Source organism: Rhinopithecus bieti, unplaced genomic scaffold (genome assembly GCF_001698545.2).
Source record: "Rhinopithecus bieti isolate Rb0 unplaced genomic scaffold, ASM169854v2 scaffold_22, whole genome shotgun sequence".
In the NCBI taxonomy this organism is placed as follows: Eukaryota; Metazoa; Chordata; class Mammalia; order Primates; family Cercopithecidae; genus Rhinopithecus; species Rhinopithecus bieti.
Window position 1 is genome coordinate 2,167,731 of NW_016803136.1, and position 22,774 is coordinate 2,190,504.

Genomic DNA, 22,774 nt, shown 5'->3' on the forward strand with positions numbered 1-22,774 from the left:
AAAAAAAAAAAAAAAAAAAAAGAAAAAAATTTTAAAGCAATGACTTCCAACCCAATAGTCATTTAGCAACACTGCAGAAATGTAGACATGGTCCCAAATTCCATGTTTCCTTACCTAAAGGCTCCTTGATATGTCCTCTCCTGCCCCACTTTGTTCTCAGTTCTACTGGTTTAAACCACAGCACATCCTCTTAGAATCAAACACATAAAACACCAAGATGAAATATTTACCCACAAAATGTAAACCCAACCTTCATATCACAAAGGCAATCAGATCCCATCCTTCTCCTTCATACCTACCTCTGTTGAAGAACATGTAGCGTACTACTGCCATCTTAGTAAAAATTTTGAAAGGATGACCGCTCAAAACAACTCTCTTGATGACCATTCTGTCTGGATCTACTGACATAAGATGGCCTGTAGCAATGAGGCTGTGCATTCCTAAAGCACAAAAGCAAAGAAGCTATTTAGGAATTTACAGGCCAAAGTCTTCATTTATTGCCCCAGTCCATCTAAAGACCCATTTAAGAGCCTGGTTTGTCATCCCTGCCCTAGCCCAATCTGAGGCTAAGATTGGTAAACTGTTAAGTCCACACTTAACCTTGTCAATAGGCTCTTGAAAACTTGTACTTTAAGAGAAATGATGTATAACAAAACCATATTTTTGGCCAGGCGCGGTGGCTCAAGCCTGTAATCCCAGCACTTTGGGAGGCCGAGGCGGGCGGATCACGAGGTCAGGAGATCGAGACCATCCTGGCTAACACGGTGAAACCCCGTCTCTACTAAAAAAAAACAAAAAACTAGCCGGGCGAGGTGGCGGGCGCCTGTAGTCCCAGCTACTCGGGAGGCTGAGGCAGGAGAATGGCGTAAACCCGGGAGGCGGAGTTTGCAGTGAGCTGAGATCCGGCCACTGCACTCCAGCGTGGGTGACAGAGCGAGACTCCTTCTCAAAAAAAAAAAAAAAACCATATTTTTTCTCATCAGTTGTTACAAGGAAAGGATGTTGAACAAAAGGCAGTTATTTGAAGACTGGCTATACACTGTTTCACTTAAAAGTTGCAGTTTTCATTGTTCTATTAACAACGTTAAGTGAAGACTTACTGTATTTTGAAAACCATCATTACCTTCTCCATACCATTTGGCTCCCAAATCTAAATACAGAAGAGAACAGTGTTCATCCTATTAAGGGCCTGCAGGGTCTGTTCATCTCTGTGGCTCAACTTACCATTGCTTTTCTGCTTGAAAAGCAGCACAGATGCAGGAGGAAAAGTGATTGGTGCATAGACTGTCACCACCAGGGCCATGTCAGCAGTCAGGAATCTCTGCAATTTATGTTTGTCCGCTGCCATAAGGGTTAAAATAGGAAAACCAAAACCATTTTGAGAAACCAGAGGCAAGAGGCCTGTGAAAAGCTGTATTAGTGCAACTCTTAAACCTACGGCAGCTTCTACTTCTCTAATCCACCAGTTCTCAAAAATTTTCTCTGCCTCAATACACCTAAAAGATACAGTCTAGTCCTATCAGTACCTTTTTTTTTTTTTTTTGAGTTTGAGTATTGTTCTTGTCACCCAGGCTGGAGTACAATGGCGTGATCTCAGCTGAATGCAACCTCCGCCTCCCAGGAACAAGCAATTCTCCTGCCTCAGCCTCCTGAGTAACTGGCATTATAGGCACACGCCACCACTCCCGGCTAATTTTTGTATTGTTAGTAGAGACAGGGTTTCACCATGTTGGCCAGGCTGGTCTCGAACTCCTGACCTCGGGATCCGCCCACCTCAATCTCCCAAAGTGCTGGGATTACAGGCCTGAGCCACAGTGCCAGGCTCTATCAGCAACTTTTTATTTATTTATTTATTTATTTTGAGATGCTGTCTTGCTCTAGTTGCCCACGCTGGAGTGCAATGGCACCATCTCTGCTCACTGCAACCTCCACCTCCCAGGTTCAAGCGATTCTCCTGCCTCAGGCTCCCGAATAGCTGGAATTGCAGGTGCCCGATCAGTAACTTTTTTATCTAGAGTCAGAATCTTGGAGCCTAGACTGTATTTGATGTTCTACCTTCAATGTAGCTTTCAGTAAAATATTTAAAGGGCAGTGGTGTGAACACAGCTCACTGGAGCCTCAAACTCCTGGGCTCACTGGCTCAGGCAATCCCTCTTGCCTCAGCCTCCCAAGTAGCAAAGCACATGCCACCACACCTGGCTAATTTTTTAAAAACTTTTTGGCAGAGCGCAGTAGCTCACGCCTGTAATCCCAGCACTTTGGGAGGCTGATGCAGGTGGATCACCTGAAGTCGGGAGTTCCAGACCAGCCTGGCCAAGATGGTGAAACCCTATCTCTACTAATAATACAAAAATTAGCTGGGCATGGTGGTACACACCTGTAATCCCACTGCTTGGGAGGCTGAGACAGGATAATCACTTGAACCTAGTAGGCAGAGGTTGCAGTGAGCCGAGATCCTGCCACTGCACTCCAGCCTGGGCAACAAGAGCAAAACTCCATCTCCCCAAAAATGAAATTTTTTTTTGTAGATGCCAGGCATGGTGGCTCATCCCTAAAAATCCCAGCACTTTGGGGAGGCCAAGGCACGTGTGCAGATCACCTGAGGTCAAGAGTTTGAGACCAGACTGGCCAACGTGGTGAAACCCCATCTCTACTAAAAGTACAAAAATTAGCTGGGCATGGTGGCGGACACCTGTGGTCTGAGCTACTTGGGAGACTGAGGCGCCAGAATCATTTGAACCTGGGAGATGGAGGCTGCAGTGAGCTGAGATCATGCTACTGCACTCCAGCCTGGGTGACAGAGCTGGACTCTGTATCGGGAAAAAAAAAATTGTAGAGACAGGGGTCTCACACTCCTGACCTCAAGTGATCCTCCTGCCTCAGTCTCTGGAACTAAGACTTTGATTTAGTTCCAGTTCTAAGGATCTGCCGTTACGAAATAAGCAGAGAAGTAAATAAAGTTTTATGCACACAGATCTAATTTAGAGCAAAACAGTAGAAATAGCCTAAGTCCTCACCTGTAGAAGCTCAAATAAATATCAGTACATCACATACACTGGAATATTTCCAAATGACAATAAAGCATTAAAAGTCTCATTAATCTTATGGAAAATTGATCAAAATCAATTAAGTGATAAATGCAATGTTTAACACCATATTTACAATTACAATCCAAATTCTGTTAAAAAAAAAAATGAGAGATCCAGATGAAAATGTATAAAAGTGAATTTTCTCTAATATAAGGTAATTGTACTTCTACATTAGTCCTTATTTTCCCAACTGTCTAAAATATGAAAATAGTTATTTCATCCTAAAAAAAAAATCAAAACCATTTTGAAACAATAAAAAAATGATTGGCCAGGCGCAGTGGCTCACGCCTGTAATCCCAGCACTTTGGGAGGCCAAGGCAGAAGGATCGCCTAAGGTCAAGACCAGCCTGGCCAGCATGATGAAACCCTGTCTCTACTAAAAATACACAAATTAGCCAGGCATGGTGGCAGGCGCCTGTAATCTCAGCTACTCGGGAAGCTGAGGCAGGAAAATTGCTTGAACCTGGAAGGCAGAGGTTGCAGTGAGCCTGGATGGCACCATTGCACTCCAGTTGGGCATCAGAGTAAGACTCCGTCTCAAAAAAAAAAAAAAAAAAAAAAAACGCCAGGCACGCTGGCTCTGTAATTCCAGCACTTTGAGAGACCAAGGCGGGCGGATCACCTGAGGCCAAGAGTTCAAGACCAGCCTGGCCAACATGGTGAAACCCCATCTCTACTAAAAATACAAAAATTAGCCGGGCATGGTCGTGCGTGCCTGCAGTCTCAACTACTCTACTTGGGAGGCTGAGGCAGGAGAACGGCTTGAACCCAGGAGGCGGAGGTTGCAGTCAGCCGAGATCACACTTTTGCACTCCAGCCTGGGCAACGGAGTAAGACTCGTCTCCAAAAAATAAAATAAAATAAAAAATAACCAGGCCGGGCGTGGTGGCAGCTCACGCCTGTAATCCCAGCACTTTGGGAGGCCGAGGTGGGCGGATCACGAGGTCAGGAGATCAAGACCATCCTGGCTAACACGGTGAAACCCTGTCTCTACTAAAAATACAAAAACTTAGCTGGCGTGGTGGCGGGCGCCTGTGGTCCCAGCTACTTGGGAGGCTGAGGCAGGAGAATGGCATGAACCCGGGAGGCGGAGCTTGCAGTGAGCCCAGATCTCGCCACTGCACTCCAGCCTGGGTGACAGAGCAAGACTCCGTCTCAAAAAAATGTGTGTATATATATATATATATATATATGATTAAATCTTAGCTTTTTTGGTCTTCAATTCCCCATTCAAATGCCACAAGTGTTGGGATTATGGGTGGAAGCCACTGCACCACTTCACCCACCCTAATACCCTTTTTATAGAGCTGCCAACTTCTACTCAAAACCTGCTCTGGAACAAATACTCATGGCAAAAAAGCCTCAGTATCACACAGAGGTTGCATCACTGGGATGCTTCAGACAGGTTCAGACATTTTGAGTAAAAACATCATTGGCTCTTAAGCCAGAGTACTGAAAATACCTCTAATTAGCCCAGAGATGTAAGATTTTGAAACCATATTCTGTACCCCTCCACAAGTCAGTTTCCCAAAAGACAAGATGGGCAAGAACCCAGGTTCCCCACTGCTAACCTGCAGTGTGCTGAGAGAATAAAGGTGAGGCTCGGAAGCGCCTGAATCCACAGTGGAATATGAGCTCTTCTTTGGCTTTCACGGGTTCAGTGTTGCCAGGGTTACGCCTCACCACCATATTCAATACTGACATCTGGGGACCAAGTAAGAAAAATAAAAATCTTCATAGTCTAGGAATACAATTGCCTAAACTGAAAGAAGGCAAACCAAACTAGCAGATTCAGACTCATTCTAAGAACTGACAATGCTAATTAATGGTGGAGTATAGATGCTGAAACACTGAAACACAGGCTCATCCTTTCCCTCCACCAATGACTGGCATTTAAGCCAAACAGGCTGATCGGAGCGTTCAGGCACCCTTCAATGCTAACCTAACCTTCCTGCATCTAACAGAAAAGAGCTCAACATCTGCCACACAAAAATCAGTGGCCTTCAAGGCATTCACTCACCACAATCTCAAAACCACACTCATTCAAGCCCCTTCTTCTTGAGCCCTTACCAAAACCGATCAAAGAACTATCACATACCCCACAACATACACAACTACTGGCCACCAAAAGAAAAGAGATCTGCACCTTGGCATAAACTTTTTTTTTTGTTGTTGTTGACATGGAGTTTCACTCTTGTTGCCCAGGCTGGAAAGCAATGGCGCAATCCTGGCTCACCACAACCTCTGCCTACCGGATTCAAGCAATTCTCCTGCCTCAGCCGCCCAAGTAGCTGGGATTACAGGCATGTGCCACCACGCCTGGCTAATTTTGTAGTTTTAGTAGGGATGGGGTTTCTCCATGTTGGTCAGGCTGGTCTCGAACTCCCGACCTCAGGTGATCCGCCCACCTTGGCCTCCCAAAAAGTGCTGGGATTACAGGCGTGAGCCACCGCGCCCGGCCAAACCTTTATTTTAATGGCTGCCAACCCTTGTTCAAAATCTGGTCTGAAAAACATACTTAGAGAAGTCTCAGAATCACCCAGAGATTGCATCACCGATGTTTCAGACAGGTTCAGACAATATGAATGAAACCATCACTGACTTCTTTATCATTCTCCAATTCCTAATCATAAAGGCAGACTTTTTGCATCCCAATGAGCAAAATGTTAGTCACACATAAACAGAATTTTAGACTGTCAGAAGCAGCTGCAAAGTTTTATAACCTCCCATTTTCCTACAAGACACTAATTTACCTTCTGTTCATGAGGTAGTAAAGAAAATGCAATCAAGGGTGCTCCTTGCCTGAAGCACTCGACCACTGAGACAGGGACTTCAGAGACATGAAGTGTGACATACCAGCCAACCTGCCATAAGAAAGCAGAAAGCAATCATGGAGTTACCCTTCAAAGTCCCAATAATGAGGAAGCTTTCTCCAAATATGCTGAGTCTCTCAGATGACCTTTTTAAAGCCTACACTCACCCTTCAAGATGCTTCACTACCCAGATGATCACGCTTTTTTCATTTAACATAGTTGATACCTTTTTGTTCCCAGTATCATTCTACTCAATGACTCAGGGGCTCCCCTAATCCCCCAATGCAGCATATTTTCATGCCAAGAGAAGGAATAAAGTAGGGAGCATGTTGACAAATGAAAGCAACATACAAGATGAACAAGGAGGATAGATACCTCAGCTCCTTCAACCTCTTTTTCTTCAATCTCTTTAAAAATGCTTTTCCTAGTATTAGTAAAGTTCTGAAACTGAAATATCCGAGCATAATCTTGAGGAAGGTTTTCCTTAGGATCCCATGGAGATGTCCGGAAGCTCTTAAGCCCTCTGTATTTCTGAAATCTAGGATATTGAAGATTTTAAATAAATTAAGTCAGATTTATATGGTGCTATATAGACTCGTCACTGCTACAATGGCCAAGGAGCTAGCTGAAAAGAACTCCAATCACTCTCTCTCCAAACAACCCGACAGCTTCAACCAAGACCACACTCCAAAACAGCTTGTACGAGTTCTATCAGAACCAAACCCAAGCTTCCCGTTGACAAAAGACAAAGTATTTACAGTGACTCCCTGTTACCTGTCAGGGAGCTTTTTAACCTGACAAAAAAGATGCTTGGTAATGGCCAGATATAGTTCAGGTGTGTGTCCCTGCCCAAATCTCATACTGAAATACAATCCCCAGTGTTGGAGGTGGAGCCTGGTGGGAGGTGACTGCATTAGGGGAGAGGTTTTCTCATGAATGGATTAGCACCATCCCCCTTGATGAGTGAGTTCTCATGAGATCTGGTTGTTTAAAAGTGTGTAGCACCTCCTGCCTTGCTCTCTTGTTCCTGCGCTGGCCGTGTGACATGACTTGTTCCCCCTCTGCCTTCTGCCATGATTGTTTAAGGCCACCCCAGAAGCTGAGCAGATGCCAGCACCATGCTTCCTGTACAGCCTGCAGGACCATGACCCAATTAAACCTCTTTTCTTTATAAATTGCACCGTGTCTGGTACTTCTTTATAGCAATGCGAGAAAGACCTAATACATAGCTTTACCTCCCTAATATCCAAAGTTAATTCACTGGCTTTAGTCACTCAACCCCAGAACAGATAAAATCATCTACATCTTCACTCTTCTACTTCCGCTATTCTACCCAAACCTCCTAAAATCTCCAAACATTATATAAGTCAATTGAGTACTGGTTCCTTTGGGAAGAAGTATTTGCTAATTAACCTGAGTATTTCTCCTTCATCAAAATCCTGTAACGTTAGTCTATACCATGGTCTAGAACTTGATTATATATGACCATTTCCTGTATGTATGTATTGGCTTCCCATATTAAACGTTAGCTCTTCAGGAGCAGGAAAAATGTGTTTCTCTTCTTGTGCATCACAGTGACACAGCTCTGAGCCAAGTTTTTAAAAACCTATTGATTTAATTTAGACTTGTTGATAGACTTGTTGACTAACCGAATTCTAGCAGCCACATCACGGGGGGTGTCCACTTCATCTGGAAACATCTCTTCCAGTCTTTCTTGTTTATATTTCTCCAACATTTTTGCCTCAGCTTCTTCATCCACTTTCTCATCATACAGATCATCATGCACAGACTCCCCGACAGTCATAGTTTCACATTCCTCCTCTTCTTCTTCACCACTCTCATCCTGTAGAATAAAGGATTACAGTTATTTCAGAAGAAATCCACACCTGTCTCTACCCCAAAAGCCAATAAGCTAAGAGTAAAATAATTGTACTAGATCCCTATTCCCAACCAACATAAATTCTAATACAGTCTAAAGTATAAAAACAAAAACCTCATTCCTGGCAACTACAGAGTCATTCCTAAGAAACTAACCATACACGGCTGGGCGCAGTGGCTCATGCCTGTAATCCCAGCACTGTGGGAGGACGAGATGGGCGGATCACGAGGTCAGGAGATAGAGACCATCCTGGCTAACACGGTGAAACCCTGTCTCTACTAAAAATACAAAAAAATTAGCCAGGCGTGGTGGCCGGCACCTGTAGTCCCAGCTACTCAGGAGGCTGAGGCAGGAGAATGGCGTGAACCCGGAGGCAGAGCTTGCAGTGAGCCCAGATCGTGCCACTGCACTCCAGCCTAGGCGACAGGGCGAGACTCCATCTCAAAAACAAACAAACAAACAAAAAACTAACCATACACACCCCTCAAGATCACAATTGCGTTTTGCCTTACATTTGGAGCTAGATGCAGAATTGGCCTAAGGCCTCATTTCCTTACCTGAGATTCCTCCTCCATAAAATCCTCACGTTCCATATCATCATATTCATATTCATCTCCTTCCCTACCGCTTTGGCTGCCACCATCCAAAATCCATTCAGCTTGGTAACTGGATGTTCCTTTGGGGACCTTCTTTACCACCTTTGAACTTTCCTTTAAGAAATCTGTAAAAGCCCAAACAAATTAAGTAAATTATAGACTTCCTTTCCCTATCCCTCTGGTTATTCTCACCTAGGCAAGGCAACAGATACTGCTGCCAACATGGGAAATTCTGGCAGACACTGTAAATAGAACTGACTACTTCCAAATTTAATTCAGCTGCCTCACAACTAGCAATACTTTACACAGCTAAATAATCCCTGCAATGAATGCAAAGTTGTTTATCTGTTCTCGATGAAACATTAACACAAATAATTTTGTGAAATGGAACAAGGCTGTGTGTAATGTTTGTTTATTGAAAACATAACAGCATTTGAGGGTGAGGAGAGACTTTCAACTATATCCCCATCCCACTCTATCCTATAGGGCCCTCACTTGGAACAGCTAGAGAAAATCCACAATTCCAGGTCAGATGAATTACAAACAAGTTTACCAATACCAACCCTTTGCCTCACTCAGCTCCTCCTCAGTGGGCCAGGTTTGCTCTCCCTCCATTGGATCTGGGATAACCTCTGCTTGCAAGGATTCTTGTCTATCAGGGTCTGCCCTCATTAGGACCTTAAGGCCTTCTTCCGTATCATCTACGGTATCCGTAGCACAAATCTGAAAACCAAAAGCAGGTGATAGTCAACCATGAACCAAAAATCTCCTAAATCTAATATAGTAACCAGAAAGACCCAGAAATATCAGTTCTCATGTAGAAGATGAATGCAACAGAATGCTAAAACTTGTCAAAACTTTTCAAATGGCCATTTTCTAATTTCCGGGGTATTTTAAGTCTCTGCTTGGCTCTTGAGGTCTTTCTTAATCTGCTCCCACTCCTACCCATTTATTACATACCTCACTGCCATCAAGCTGATTTCTTCAAGGTTCAAATAAACCCTTTGATCCACCACTGTGCCTACGTTCATTCTGTCTCTATCTTCTAGGATATTCCTTTATCCTTCTTCAACTCATAAATCACATTCATCCTTCTCAACGCCTTGCTCAAGTCTGATCTCCTCTGTGAAGCTTGCTAGTCGACTTTCTCAACTTCCACTGCTGGTCCACACCTTAACCATATGCTATCTCAAACTTTATTTCACAGACGCCATTTTGTTCCCGCCCAATTAAGTCCCTTGAGGAAAGCAACCACCTCTTAAGAGTGTTCTATAAACTCAGAGCCAGTCACAGTGCAGAGTACCTAGAATGTGCTGGATAAATGTGATTTATCAATATATTTATAACTGACTATTGCCTTACTTCAGACTAGCAGTCTCCTCATTCACCTAAGTGTACAGACTACCTTCTCTGAATTTAAGTTTCCTTCCTGTGCCAACTTTCACATGAACATGAATTAAGAATATCAGTCTTTTGGCCAGGCGCGGTGGCTCAAGCCTGTAATCCCAGCACTTTGGGAGGCCGAGACGGGCGGATCATGAGGTCAGGAGATCGAGACCATCCTGGCTAACACGGTGAAACCCCGTCTCTACTAAAAAATACAAAAAACTAGCCGGGCGAGGTGGCGGGCGCCTGTAGTCCCAGCTACTCGGGAGGCTGAGGCAGGAGAATGGCGTGAACCCGGGAGGCGGAGCTTGCAGTGAGCCGAGATCCGGCCACTGCACTCCAGCTGGGTGACAGAGCGAGACTCCGTCTCAAAAAAAAACAAAAAACAAAAAACAAAAACAAGAATAAGAATATCAGTCTTACCTCCATTGCCATGTCTGGGTCCTTCTGGGGTTTAATTCCTCTAGGATTTAAAGGGAAAGGGTCTCCAGGGGCATCTATCTGTTTCATCTGGAAATCGCCATGTCCAACGATATGCAGCAACCTATTGACATTCACCGTCTGCCCTCGAACATAGCCTGAAATTTTCAAGGTGCCCACCAAGTTATTCTCTTCACTAGGAACAAAATCAACAGCATGGGCAAACAGGTAGGCCCGCCGATCTCGAAACGCAAGATGCTGTTGCTTCTGGTTAGCCAACTGCCTAAGCAGCATCCCTGCCTCCTGTTGAGTGTCTAACAAGAGGAGTTTGTCATCCGGAAAGCGCTTCTCCACTGCTTTACTTAGCTTCTTCCTGGCATCTATTTGTTTCTTCAGTGGGAGGCCAGAAATCCCCTGGACAGCTAGTGCTGTAAGCAAAAGAGAAAACGCTTCATGACCTATTGCTTCATTACATAAAAATCCCTCCGCAGTTCACAAACAACCTAATAGCTCAGTTGCAAGCCCAGAGATCACTGGGAAACCCAACACTTAACTACCCTGAACGAATTTCACAGTGAAATCAAACTTCATATCCTTGTTTCTCTGGGCAAAGGAGAGCCAAAAACAAAAAGACACCCTGAGTGATAATCTGTAAACAATGGATCAAGTTTAATCCATATGTGTACATCCCACCACCAGTTGAATATGATCCATCAGTTGTACCCCTATATCAAATGCCAGGCATAGTGCCTGACAAATTATAGGTGCACAATAAATGCTAACTCACTTACTATAGGTGGGAAGGCCCTGAGCAAAGAGGCAGGAAAGACAGTAATCGCCGGTGCTGTCCCAGCCTTCTAGTGGATCAAGAAGGAACAGGATGGTATCAGCTACTTTACCCATGTCTAACACAGTATGCAGATCCCCTGGAGACAGAAGACACAGTAAGAAGAGGTGGTTGGCACCAGCATATTATGCTAAAAAAAAAAATTACCACTACTCAAACATAATAGAAAATATTGGTGTATACTCTAACCTGGCCTTGCTGATGTGAAAAACCACCGATGTTTCAAGCGGGGGCACAGCAGCATAAAACTCTGGGTGTTTCCCGATTCATTCAAGTGTACTGTTCCAGTGTCCCTATCCTGAAGCAGCCGCATGGCCTCTGGCAGGGAAATTCTGCTGTGCAGGGGCACCACCAGTACCTGATGAGGAGGGCCATCCTTGCCACCCAGCTGTCTCTTCTCTGCCAGAACCTGAAAATAGAAAGACATCCGAGAACATCTCAGCGTCTCAGTACTTCACGCCAGCATTGAATTTCCACTCCCACAGATGCTCCCTCTACCCACAACCAGCATCTCTCTGGTAGAAGACCACAGGTATGCCGGCGGGGTGGCAGGAATTCTGACGAAAGCAAAAAATGCTAGACCTGCAGGTTCGACACGTGCTCTAGGGCTATGCTCTATCCCTGGACCCCCACCCGGTCTCATTTTCCAGTTCCAGGCAATAGCCACCTAGAACAGCAGAGAAGCCGCAGTCTCCCAAATCCCGCTCCTCTCACCGCCTCCTTCTTCTGCTTTCGGAGCTGGCTGGCGCGATGCCTCTGGTCGACTCTGCTGAGTTCTTTTCTCACCTTCTTGCTTAGGGTTTTCAGTGCTAGACGACCTGAAGGGCATATTAGAAGGGACTGGTGTGATCGACCCCATAACAAGGTCAAGAAAAGGGACTCCTCTCCGCCCACCTTAGAAAAGGCCTTTCGCGTGGAGCCCAGACGGGAGACAGAAAGCTCAGTCTGGGCATGGGGAAAAAGAGTTAATAATGGCCAAATAGCCCTTATTCCTTCTACGCTATCTTCTTACCCTTGCCGTCCCGCTGTGCAGATCCCCGACCCCGATGCCGCCCGCCTTTATGAGCTTTATTCTGCTGCTTGAGCGGACCGGGGCGGTGAGCCGCCATACCGCAGCGCGCGTGTACAGTCAACACTGCTTCCGGGCCAGGACGAACGCTTCCTGTCCCCTCCAAGGGGGCGGGCTCTCAGTGGGGCGGGACTCCCTGCGCCCTCTCGCGACCGTCTTTTCCAGCCCCCGCAGAGAGCGCCGCATTAGTCGCTCCGCCAAGCCACGACGGGAACTTTTCCCAAGCCGCAGTGTGTGGTTTGGGGGCTTGAAGGCGCCAGATGTAGACTCTCGAGGCTTGGGCTATTGGTCCAGCAGGGCTGTTTGTGCCCCTTGCATTGTCATTTTTTTTGCGCCATAAAGCTGCATCACATAGAAACATGTTGACTGGAAGGCTCCATTCGTGCCGAAAAGGCCTAAGCCCTTCCTGTCACCTAGATTCGGGCATGTTGCTCTTCCATTTGCAATGGCATGTTCTTTATCACTCTGAGCAACCTTTTTTCTCCCTCGATTCCCTAGCGAGGCTTGAGAATCGCGTGGAAGACACTTCTCTCACCTTGCCTGGTTCCGTACCAGCTCACGCCCGTCCCTGTTACTCCAACCCGCGCCCCGCCTCCCACGGAGCGGCCGGGAAAGACCCTGAGGGACGTGGCGACCCGGCGAGGAGGACTGGCTGCGACCCTCCGGTCCTCGGGCTCCGGCGGCTGCGCTCCCGCTAATCTTCCCAGAAACTTGGCGACAGCCGGACGGGGATTCAGAGGGGTCATGGGGCCAGGCCGCACCGGCTTCGCCGTGGCCAGGCTCGGACCGCAGGGGTCCCCGTGCCCGAGCCCCGGCCCTTTCCGTCCCGTCGGGAGAGGGAGCAGGGAGAAGTCAGGGGACATTGAGCAGGACCGAGGCTCGCTCTCAGCCGCCGGGCCGCGGGCCCGAGGGCCGGCGCTCACAATGTGGCTTCGCGCCCTCCAGCGGGAGCGGGTGCGTTTCCATGACAGCGACCCCCGTGGCGCGCGCCCGGGTCTGCCGCCCCTAGGCGCGCACGGCCTCTCCCCGCCCAGATCCCCCGTCGCTGTGCGCAACCCCCCTCCGGCTGTGGGAAGGGGCCGGGCCTGCCGCCTGACGTCTGTGCGGGGCTCGGAAGATGGCTGCGGAGCCGAGCACCGGGCAGTGGCTGCGGCGGCGGCGGCGGCGGCGGGCCGGGAGCGCGGTGGGCTGGGGCTCCGCCTTGCGCGTGGGGCGCTGAGCCGAGAGTCGCGGAGGCGGCGGGGGCGCGGGGGCTTCGAGGGCCGCTCGGCGCCGCCTCCTGCCACACCATGGGCAGCGCAGAGGACGCAGTCAAAGAGAAGCTGCTGTGGAACGTGAAGAAGGAGGTAAAGTCGAGGCAAGGACCCCGGGGGGGCTCGTGTCCTGGCCCGCGCGGCCCAGGGGGCAGAAAGGTCAGCGCCCACCCCCCGGCGCGGGCACCCGGGCCGAACCTGGGCCGGGAGCGGAGGGTCCTGGACGGGCTGCACCTCCCTCCCTTTTCTCGGATGGGGGAGGGCAGCGCCTCTCGGCCCGGGGCCTCCGGCCGGCGCTCCGGGCTTGTTTGCTTCTCAGCCCCGCAGCTCCCCGCCCTGTGACGGCAGCGGCGCTGGGAGCCCGTGGCCGGGGGAGGGGTGGCGGGAATGGTGGGGATGGCTGGAACCGGAGCTGCCCATTCAGTGCCCGCGCCGCCGGGGGAGGGGGCGGGGCCCCGCGCGGGCTCCCGCGGCGCAGGTGGGTGTCGTGCGGACCGAGCTTCCCCTTGTCCTCAGTGGGTGTCTTGCGGGCTGAGCTCCCCCTTGTCCAACGCTGCCCCCTCCGCTGTGCCTCCAGCTACGGAGTGCTCGCTGCCAGAGGGGTTCGCCGCACACCTCAGTTTCTCCCTCCACGCCCACCTCCTTACCGAGGGACCAGGGGCTCGTTTGAGAATGGTTTTTAACACTTGGAAGTTTTTCCCTTTTGAGGGAAGTCGCCCTACTTCAGAAAGAGAAGCAGTCCTTCCCTCTACTGACTCCGTTTACCCTGACCCTGCCCAAAAGCCCATTTCCATTTCGGGTGGGGGGTAGTGCCCATATGAATGACTCACTCCCATATGAGAGCTGGAGAGCTCAAACCCGCAGCGCAGATGAGAATGCATTGGGCCTCCTTCCCCTGCCTGCCTCTATGGCTGTTTTCCGCCTGGTAAGTGAACTCCACCCGGGGAGGAGACCCCCTGTTTTGTCCACTACCTTGTATCCAGTGCCTGGCACACTGTAGGCACTCCGTGACTGTTTGGTAAATAAATGTGCTGATTTTGGAGACTTCGAGGCCTGGTGTGTGGAAATCATACATTTTGGAATAGTCTGGACCTCGTCTGTGTGACCTTGAGCGAGTTACTTAACTTCTCTGTGTCTAGATTTCTTCCTCTCTATGCTGCCTACCTTATATATAAAAGTTTACGTCACGCCTGTAATCCCAGCACGTTGGGAGGCATAGGCGGGCAGATCACCTGAGCTCAGGAGTTCGAGACCAGCCTGGCCAACATGGCAAAACCCCGTCTGTACTAAAAATACCAAAATAAGCCAGGCGTGGTGGCGCGTGCCTGTAAACCCAGCTACCTGGGAGACTGAGGCAGGAGAATCGCTGGAACCTGGGAGGTGGAGGTTGCAGTGAGCCGAGATTGTGCCACTGCACTCCAGCCTGGGTGACACAGTGAGACTCTGTCTCAAAAAAAAAAAAAAGTTTACCTTAGCTGAGCCCTAATTAGAGTTTCAGGGCTGAGGAAGGGTCTGGGCTCTCACAAAATCCTGGAAAGCGGCCGGGCGCGGTGGCTCACGCCTGTAATCTCAGCACTTTGGGAGGCTGAGGCGGGTAGATCACAAGGTCAGGAGTTCGAGACCAGCCTGGCCAAGATGGTGAAACCCCCATCTCTACCGAAAAAAATATATATATAAAAATTAGCCGGGCATGGTGGAGGGCACCTGTAATCCCAGCTACTCAGGAGGCTGAGGCAGGAGAATCACTTGAACCCAGGAGGTGTGCTTGCAGTGAGCCAAGATCGAACCACTACACTCCAGCCCGGCGCAGTGACTCACACCTGTAATCCCAGCACTTTGGGAGGCTGAGGCGGGCGGGTCACAAGGTCCAGAGATGGAGACCATCCTGGCTAACACAGTGAAACCTCATCTCTACTAAAAATACAAAAAATTAGCTGGGGTGGTCGTGGGTGCCTGTAGTCCCAGCTACTCGAGAGGCTGAGGCAGGAGAATGGCGTGAACCCAGGAGGAGGAGCTTCCAGTGAGCTGAGATAGCACCACTGCACCCCAGCCTGGGCGACAGAGCGAAACTCCATCTCAAAAAAAAAAAAAAAAAAAACCCGGAAAGCCCTTAGTGGGTTCCTTTGGTTAGCCATGGCCTGGCTACTATGCCCTAATGTTTGTTCCCACCCCTCCCCTTGGCAAAGATGTAGTTGAAGCCATCAGCTTTCCAGCTTGTGGGAGAAGCTTCTTTGAGTCTTTGCTGTGAAGAGGCCAAGAAAGGGTTTTCTTAGGCCAGGGGTGTATCAAGTCAGCATTTAAGCCCAATTCTGCTCTCCCCAATGAAAAGAGAAATCTTGGCCGGGCGCGGTGGCTCAAGCCTGTAATCCCAGCACTTTGGGAGGCCGAGACGGGCGGATCACAAGGTCAGGAGATCGAGACCATCCTGGCTAACACGGTGAAACCCCGTCTCTACTAAAAAATACAAAAAACTAGCCGGGCGAGGTAGCGGGCGCCTGTAGTCCCAGCTACTCCAGAGGCTGAGGCAGGAGAATGGCGTAAACCTGGGAGGCGGAGCTTGCAGTGAGCTGAGATCCGGCCACTGCACTCCAGCCTGGGCTACAGAGCGAGACTCCGTCTCAAAAAAAAAAAAAAAAAAAAAAAAAAAAAAAGAAAAGAGAAATCTTGATTCTCCTCCGAAAGGAAGCAGTCTAGTGACAGAGACTTGAACAGTATAAACAAAATAGAAAAGTACCTGTACCCACACTAGAGGTGGATATGCTGGGATTATAGGTGGGATTCAGTTTTGGAGGTTAGTCACAGATAATGGGAAATCCTTTTTTTTTGTGGAGATGGAGTCTTGCTCTGTCGCCAGGCTGGAGTGCAGTGGTGCAATCTCAGCTCACTGCCACCTTCACCTCCCGGGTTCAAGTGATTCCCCTGCCTCAGTCTCCTGAGTAGCTGGGACTACAGGCACATGCCACCACACCCAGCTAATTTTTTGTATTTTAGTAGAGATGGGGTTTCAGCATGTTGGCCAGGATGGTCTCGATCTACTGACCTCGTCTTGGCCTCCCAAGGTGTTAGGATTACAGGCATGAGCCACTGTGAATGGCCAGGAAATATTTTTTAAGAGGATGATGACTTTTTCTACCAGTGTTAGAAACTATACTGTTTCTAACAGTGTTAGGACTATACTGCTCCAAAAGTGATTGCCAAGAAAATGTGAGAAATGTCAGAATATGCCACAGCTACGTATCATACCTGAGAAAAGTTGACCTGCTCTGAACTCAGTGTTTCTCCTTTCCTCCTTCAGTGTTTGCATTTATTATTTATTATTTATATTATTTATTTATTTATTGTATTTATTATATTTATTTCTGAGACAAGCATTCTCGCTCTGTTGCCCAGGGGCTGGAGTGCCCAGTTGGGCTGCAAACTCGCCTCACGTGCAGAGCTCCGCCTCCCAGGTTCACATCATTCTCCTGCCTCGTCAGCCGTCAGCAGCTAGCTGGGGACTACAGGTGGCCCGCCACCACGGGCCTGGGCTAATTTTTTGTTTTTTCTGCCAGTAGAGAGCAGCTGGTTTCACCGGTTTTAGCCATGATGCGTCCGATCTCCCTGACTTCATATCCGCCGTGACTCGGGCCTTGCTCAAAAGTTGGCTGGGTATTACAGGCCGTGAGCCACCGGCGCCCGGGCCCAGTGTTTGATTTCTAGAGAAACATCCTGTTTTTCCCCCATCTGGCAAGGAGGAAAACAACAGGAATATTGGTAGACCGAGGCTGGCCTTTCACAAAGGACCACTGGTATATTCGTAGGGGCATCTACCAGATCCTCCTAACCCAAAAATCTGCCCCATCAGCCTGCCTTCGATGCTTCCAGGTCTTTAGCTGTGGACTGTATTCCGTGCTTGTTGAATGCCAGAATCATCCTTTGGGAGGTTAATCTGCAAGTTTTTTGGTTTTTTGGTTTGTTTGTTTTTGTTTTTTTTGAGACAGAGAGTTGCCTTCTTGTTGCCAGGCTGAGTCAATGGCGCGATCTGGGCTTACTGCAACCTTCTGCCTCAGGTTTCAATGATTTTATTGCCTCAGCCTGCTGAGTAGCTGCGATTACAAGGCACCCACCCCGATGCCTTGCGCTAATTTTCGCTATTTTTTGTAGAAATGGGTTTTGCCATGGGTGGTCAGCCTCTCTGTCTCTCATAAGGTGATCCTCCCGGCCTCAGCATCCCAATATTGCTCTGGGATACAGGTGGTGAGCCACCGTGCCCATCTATATTGGAAGCTTTTACAGTTCCTCATGAGTGCATATATTGACGTTCCCCTTTTACCTGAGCACCTAACCTATTATTTCGGGTGGTAGGTGTCCTTCTAGGTCCTCTGCCTCCCCAGCCCTTTGAGTTTCTACCACCCTCTTCCGAAACTTATACAGTCCTGTAGGTGGTCCCTGGAACCTGGAATGTCTATTTGATATGCCTGTTTAAAGATGGGTGAATATGTATAGCTTTTTTCTACCCAGTGTCGTCATGTGTAACTCATTCCTACACTAAGTGTATTTTATTCTCCTAGTACTATATCTGCCATGCTAGCAGGTACCCCCAGCGACAATATGTGTCTGGTTTAAGTTTGGGAATCCACCAGAACCTCTACCAGTGGTTAGTATAACTGGTATAACCAGCTTTTGGAGGAACACTTTGGCCAATATCCTAATAAAAGCAAAGTGTATGCATCAGATATTCCTTGCCTAGAAATATAAATCCAAAACATTTTGTTCACCAGAAGACATGGTCTATCCAGTGTCATAGCAGCAATACCCACTAACAGCCCCAACTGGAAACCACCCAATCGTGCCATGTTGTTTGTACGCTCACACCGGACATTGAACAATTTATAACTCTACCATGGCCCATAAACAAATTTCAGAATGACACAGTGAGCAAAAAAACTAGTCACAAAAACACTACACACTGAGTAATATCCACTTAATGAAAAGGTATGAAAACCCAGGCCGTGGCTACACCTGAATCCCAGCACTTTGGGAGGGCCAAGGTGGTGGATCACTAGGTCGGGAGTTCAAGACAAGCCTGGCCAACATGGGAGAAACCCCCATTTCTCTATGAAAATACAAAACAAAAAAAAAAAAAAGAAAGAAAAGAAAAAAATACAGCTGGTCGGGTGGTGCATGCTTGTAATCGGCCTACCTGGAGCGCTGGAGCAGACGAGAATCGGCTTCGCCTCCTGGCGAGTTGGGAGGGTTTGCAGTGAGCTGAAACACAGCCACTTTCGGCCTCCGCAGCCCTGGGGCAAAAAAGTGAAACTCCCTCCTAAACAAACAAAAACGTATAAAACCCAAAAAACGGCGGGGGCGCGCGTGGCTCAAGGGGCCTGTAATCCCAGCACTGGCTGGCGAGGCCGAGGACGGGTGTGATCACAAGGTCAGGAGATCGAGACCATCCTGGGCTAACATGCCCTGAAACCCATCTCTACTAAAAAATACAAGAAACTAGCCGGGGCCGAGGCTGCAGGCGGCTATGGTCCCAGCTACTCGGGGGAGGCTGAGGCAGGGAAAATTGGCGTAAACCGGGGAGGCGGGAGCCTTGCAGGGCAGCTGAGATCTTTGGCCACTGCCACTCGCAGCTGCCGGTAACTGGGAGCGCAGACTCCGTCTCAGAAAAAAAAAAAAAAACCCACAAAACTATGCGCTGTTTAGAATCAGGGGAGAGTGGGTACCCTTAGGGGGGAATAGTGACTTAGAGGGCGACGTGATGAGGTGAGGGTGTTGTCACATGCTTTCTTGTTTTTTGCCTGTAGTGCCCTGATTTTTCACGTAGGAATGTTCATTGTGTGAAAATTTCACCCCGCTGGTATAATTGTGAGTATAAGTATTTTATATGTTTACTGCCGCATCAATCAAAAAGGCTTTCTTTTTTTTTTTTGTTTTTTTTTTTTTTTGTTGGGAGAAGGAGTCTTGGCTCTGGTGGCCCCGCGGGTAGAGTTGCAGTGGCCAGGAACTCAAGCTCACTGCAAGGCTTACTGCCTTCCCGTCGTTCACGCCATTCTCCTGCCTCAGTTCTCCCGGGAGTGAGCTGGGACTACAGGCGCCCGCCACCTCGCCCGGCCTAGTTTTTTTGTATTTTTTTGTCTAGTAGAGACGGGGTTTCAGCGTCTTAGCGCAGGATGGTTCGAGTCTCCTGACCTGCGTCTGAGATCCGCCTCCGTCTCGTGCTTCCCAACAGTGCTGGGGGGGATTACAGGCTTGAGGCCACCGCGCCCGGCCCCCAAAAGGTTTCTTTTTTTTCTTTTTTTTTTTGTTTTTTGGCGACGGGAGTCTCGCTCTGTCGCTCCCAGGTGGAGTGCAGTGGGCCGGACTCAGCTGCATGCAAGCTCCGCCTCCCGGGTTTACACCGATGTCTCCTGCCTCGAGCCTCCGGAGTAGCTGCGCCCCCACCTCGCCCGGGCTAGTTTTTGTATTTTGTTCTTTATAGAGACGGGGGCTTCACCCATGTTAGCCAGGATGGTCCTCAATCTTCCTGGACCTTCGTGATCCGCCCGCCTCGGCCTCTCAGAAGTGCTGGGATTACAAGGCTTGAGCCCCCCGCGCCGGCCAAAAAGGTTTCTAAGTGCTTTCTTAAAGAAAGAAATGACCAGCTGGGCACAGTGGCTCACATCTGTAATCCCAGCACTTTGGGAGGCCGAGGCAGGTGGATCACCTGAGGTTAGGAGTTTGAGACCAGCCTTACCAATATGCTGAAACCCCGTCTCTACTAAAAATACAAAAATCAGCAGGGCGTGGTGGTGGGCATGCACCTGTTGTCCCAGCTACTCAGGAGGCTGAGGCAGGAGAATCTCTTGAACCCGGGAAGCAGAGGCTGCAGTGAGCCGAGATCGCACCACTGCACTCCAGCCTGGGCAACAGAGCGAGACTCTGTCTCAAAAAAATAGAAATGACTATTACAAGGTATTTGGGAACTTTTACATCCAGGTGGGAACCCCAAACATTAGACTTTTAGAGCCTAGGTGGAAAGAAGGCCGGACTTTTGGGCATGTAGCGGGAGTCCCAGAGGTATGAGACCTACCCCTAACCTCGGAGAATAGGGAGAAAAGGAGGAGGGGCAGGTTGTTTGTCTGCAGGCTGTGCCAAGATGGTTTGTCTCTAAAGGACAGTATGTCTGCCCAGAAGCCCTTCTCCAGCTGAGAACAGATGAGCAAACAGCATCCTATTCCCATTCTCCAAGGCGGGGCACTTCCACCTGGGCTGGAACATGCACTCATTGTTTGATGGGTTTTTGACATTGTTTTCCCTGGTTTCCTCTCCAAAAGACTCGAATCAGACTGGGCTGAAGAAACTTTGCTTCCCCACACCTTTCATCCCTGTCATCTCTGCAAGTGTCTGAAAGTGACTTCAGACCAGAAGGGCAGAACCAAACTATTTATTTGCCCAGAGGTCTTTGATAAGGAAAAATAATAGCAAAAGCAGTGATGCTGTCCATGTGTCCACAGGTGAAGCAAATCATGGAGGAGGCTGTCACCAGGAAGTTTGTACATGAGGACAGCAGCCACATCATTGCTTTATGTGGTGAGTGAGGGACTGAAGGATGGTGGGAGGTGGGTCTAGAGCTGAGGACACTGGCCTGAGGTCAGGAAAGGATGAGTCCTCAGGTTCAGTAGCTCTCAAATCTGTCTGCAAGTCCAAATCAACTTGGAAGCTTTTGAAATCCTCTTTGGCCCCCTTTGCAGACCTCCTACATCAGGATCTTCAGGGGTCAAGAATCTGCATATTTTTAGTTCCCCAGGATAGTAATTCTTACATTTTAGCATACATCAGAGTCACCTGAAGGGCTTGGTAAAATACAGATTTCCGGATCCCAATCCTGGAGTTTCTGATTCTAGTAGGTCTGGTGGAGAGCTGCTGCCCTAGGTCGTTCGAGTTCAGGAACTAGTGCTCCGATTGATTTGGATTTTAACTTCAGAGAGGGGTTTGTGCTTTTTGGATGCTCTGTGCCACTTTCCCTTTCTGTTTCATCCCACCCGTGTTGCTCCATCATCCTAACCCCAAGCACTTGACTGGATGTAAAAGAGGGCCAGGAGGGGTGGCCATGCCTTCCAGCCTCAGAAAGGAGAGAGTCTCTTACAAACTATTGCCTCCTCCTCCTCTGTGTGGCTAAGCCTTCCAGCCCCAGAAAGGAGAGAGTCCCTTATAAACCATTGCTGCCTCCTCAGCGTGAAGACTTTTGCTTTGCAGGAGCAAGCCTATCTCTACACACAGACTTTTCTTAGATTTCTAGGAATTTGAGCTTCCTCTCAACCCCCCATCTGAAGGGACAGGGAACCATTCGCCTTCTCTGTGTTGTATTCCTTGGCCTCTGAGATTGGTGTTGGGGTTTGTGGAGGGAAAGGAATGAAAGAACAGACAAGGAAAGGGATGCTTTTGGACGGCAGTGTGGCGCAGCAGATCAAACTGCCCCTCCCCCCTATTCAGCAGCAGCAGATCCCCACCGAGGGCTCACCAGGTGCCACTGTTCACCGTGCAAGGAAATGGCAGTGACAAGATGGACAGAGTCTCTGCCGCAGGAGCTTACATTCTGTTGGGGAGACAGACAGGAAACAAATGCACAAGTAAATATATCATCCAACAACTTAGCACGTGATAAGAGCTAGGAAGAAAAACCAGATGTGGGAGGGCAGTCAGGGAGAGGCAGCCTCTGAGCAGAGTCTGAGTGACAGACGCATTTGAATCCTGGCATCCTGCCTTTTAAGTCATCTTGGTCAAGTTTCTTAACTTCTCTCACCCTCAGTTTGCTCCTGTAAAAACAGGGGGATGATTCCCACCTGAAGGAATCTTTGTGGGGATTGAGATGATGCGTGTAAATGTTCATTTGCTCGTAGCATTGTAAGTGCTCAAAGAATGTTCGTCTCTCCTCCTTTGGGGTGTTGAGGCGAAAGGTAGGTTTGTAGGACTTGAGTTCACACCATGTCTGTTTGGGAAGGTTTTCCCAGTTCTTTGAGATGATGGAATAATGATTCCCAGGTTTACAAGACACAGCCTGACCTCAGTTTTTCTCAGCAGAACCTATGCTCTGGAAAAAAAAGCATGCCAGTCTTATGATAAGCAACTTTGAAGAGTGTTAGAATTCTCAGCTGGGCGCAGTGGCTCACGCCTGTAATCCCAGCACTTTGGGAGGCCGAGGCGGGCGGATCACGAGGTCAGGAGATCGAGACCATCCTGGCTAACATGGTGAAACCCCATCTCTACTAAAATACAAAAAATTAGCCGGGCGTGGTGGTGGGCGCCTGTAGTCCCAGCTACTCGGGAGGCTGAGGCAGGAAAAAGGCGTGAACCTGGGAGGTGGAGCTTGCACTGAGCCGAGATCGCACCACTGCACTCCAGTCTGGGCAACAGAGTAAAACTCCGTCTCAAAAAAAAAAAAAGTATTAGAATTC

At 48.7% G+C, this 22,774-nt stretch overlaps 2 protein-coding genes across 3 annotated transcripts in view; one reads left to right on the plus strand and one right to left on the minus strand.

Moving 5' to 3' along the window:
• TSR1 (TSR1 ribosome maturation factor) overlaps positions 1-13,207 on the minus strand; it is a 14,461-nt gene extending 1,254 nt beyond the window's left edge. Inside the window, exons 1-14 of one of the 2 annotated variants that reach the window (XM_017866984.1) lie at positions 12,043-13,207; positions 11,745-11,848; positions 11,220-11,439; positions 10,975-11,109; positions 10,187-10,611; positions 8,941-9,100; positions 8,339-8,502; positions 7,552-7,745; positions 6,278-6,440; positions 5,843-5,953; positions 4,661-4,793; positions 1,225-1,341; positions 300-440; positions 115-189 (exon numbers count right to left, since the gene is read on the minus strand). In XM_017866984.1, the coding sequence (XP_017722473.1) occupies positions 115-189; positions 300-440; positions 1,225-1,341; positions 4,661-4,793; positions 5,843-5,953; positions 6,278-6,440; positions 7,552-7,745; positions 8,339-8,502; positions 8,941-9,100; positions 10,187-10,611; positions 10,975-11,109; positions 11,220-11,439; positions 11,745-11,848; positions 12,043-12,139 (2,239 nt within the window). In that variant the 5' untranslated portion in view covers positions 12,140-13,207. Of the gene's footprint in view, positions 1-114; positions 190-299; positions 441-1,224; positions 1,342-4,660; positions 4,794-5,842; positions 5,954-6,277; positions 6,441-7,551; positions 7,746-8,338; positions 8,503-8,940; positions 9,101-10,186; positions 10,612-10,974; positions 11,110-11,219; positions 11,440-11,697; positions 11,849-12,042 lie in introns of those variants that run through there. The other variant, XM_017866992.1, reaches the window with a different exon arrangement.
• Positions 13,208-13,299: 92 nt separating this feature from the next.
• The window catches only part of SGSM2 (small G protein signaling modulator 2), a 47,261-nt gene continuing 37,786 nt past the window's right edge, over positions 13,300-22,774 (plus strand). Inside the window, 2 exon segments of the mRNA XM_017866972.1 lie at positions 13,300-13,445; positions 20,834-20,909. Coding sequence (XP_017722461.1) covers positions 13,389-13,445; positions 20,834-20,909 — 133 coding nt within the window. The 5' untranslated portion in view covers positions 13,300-13,388.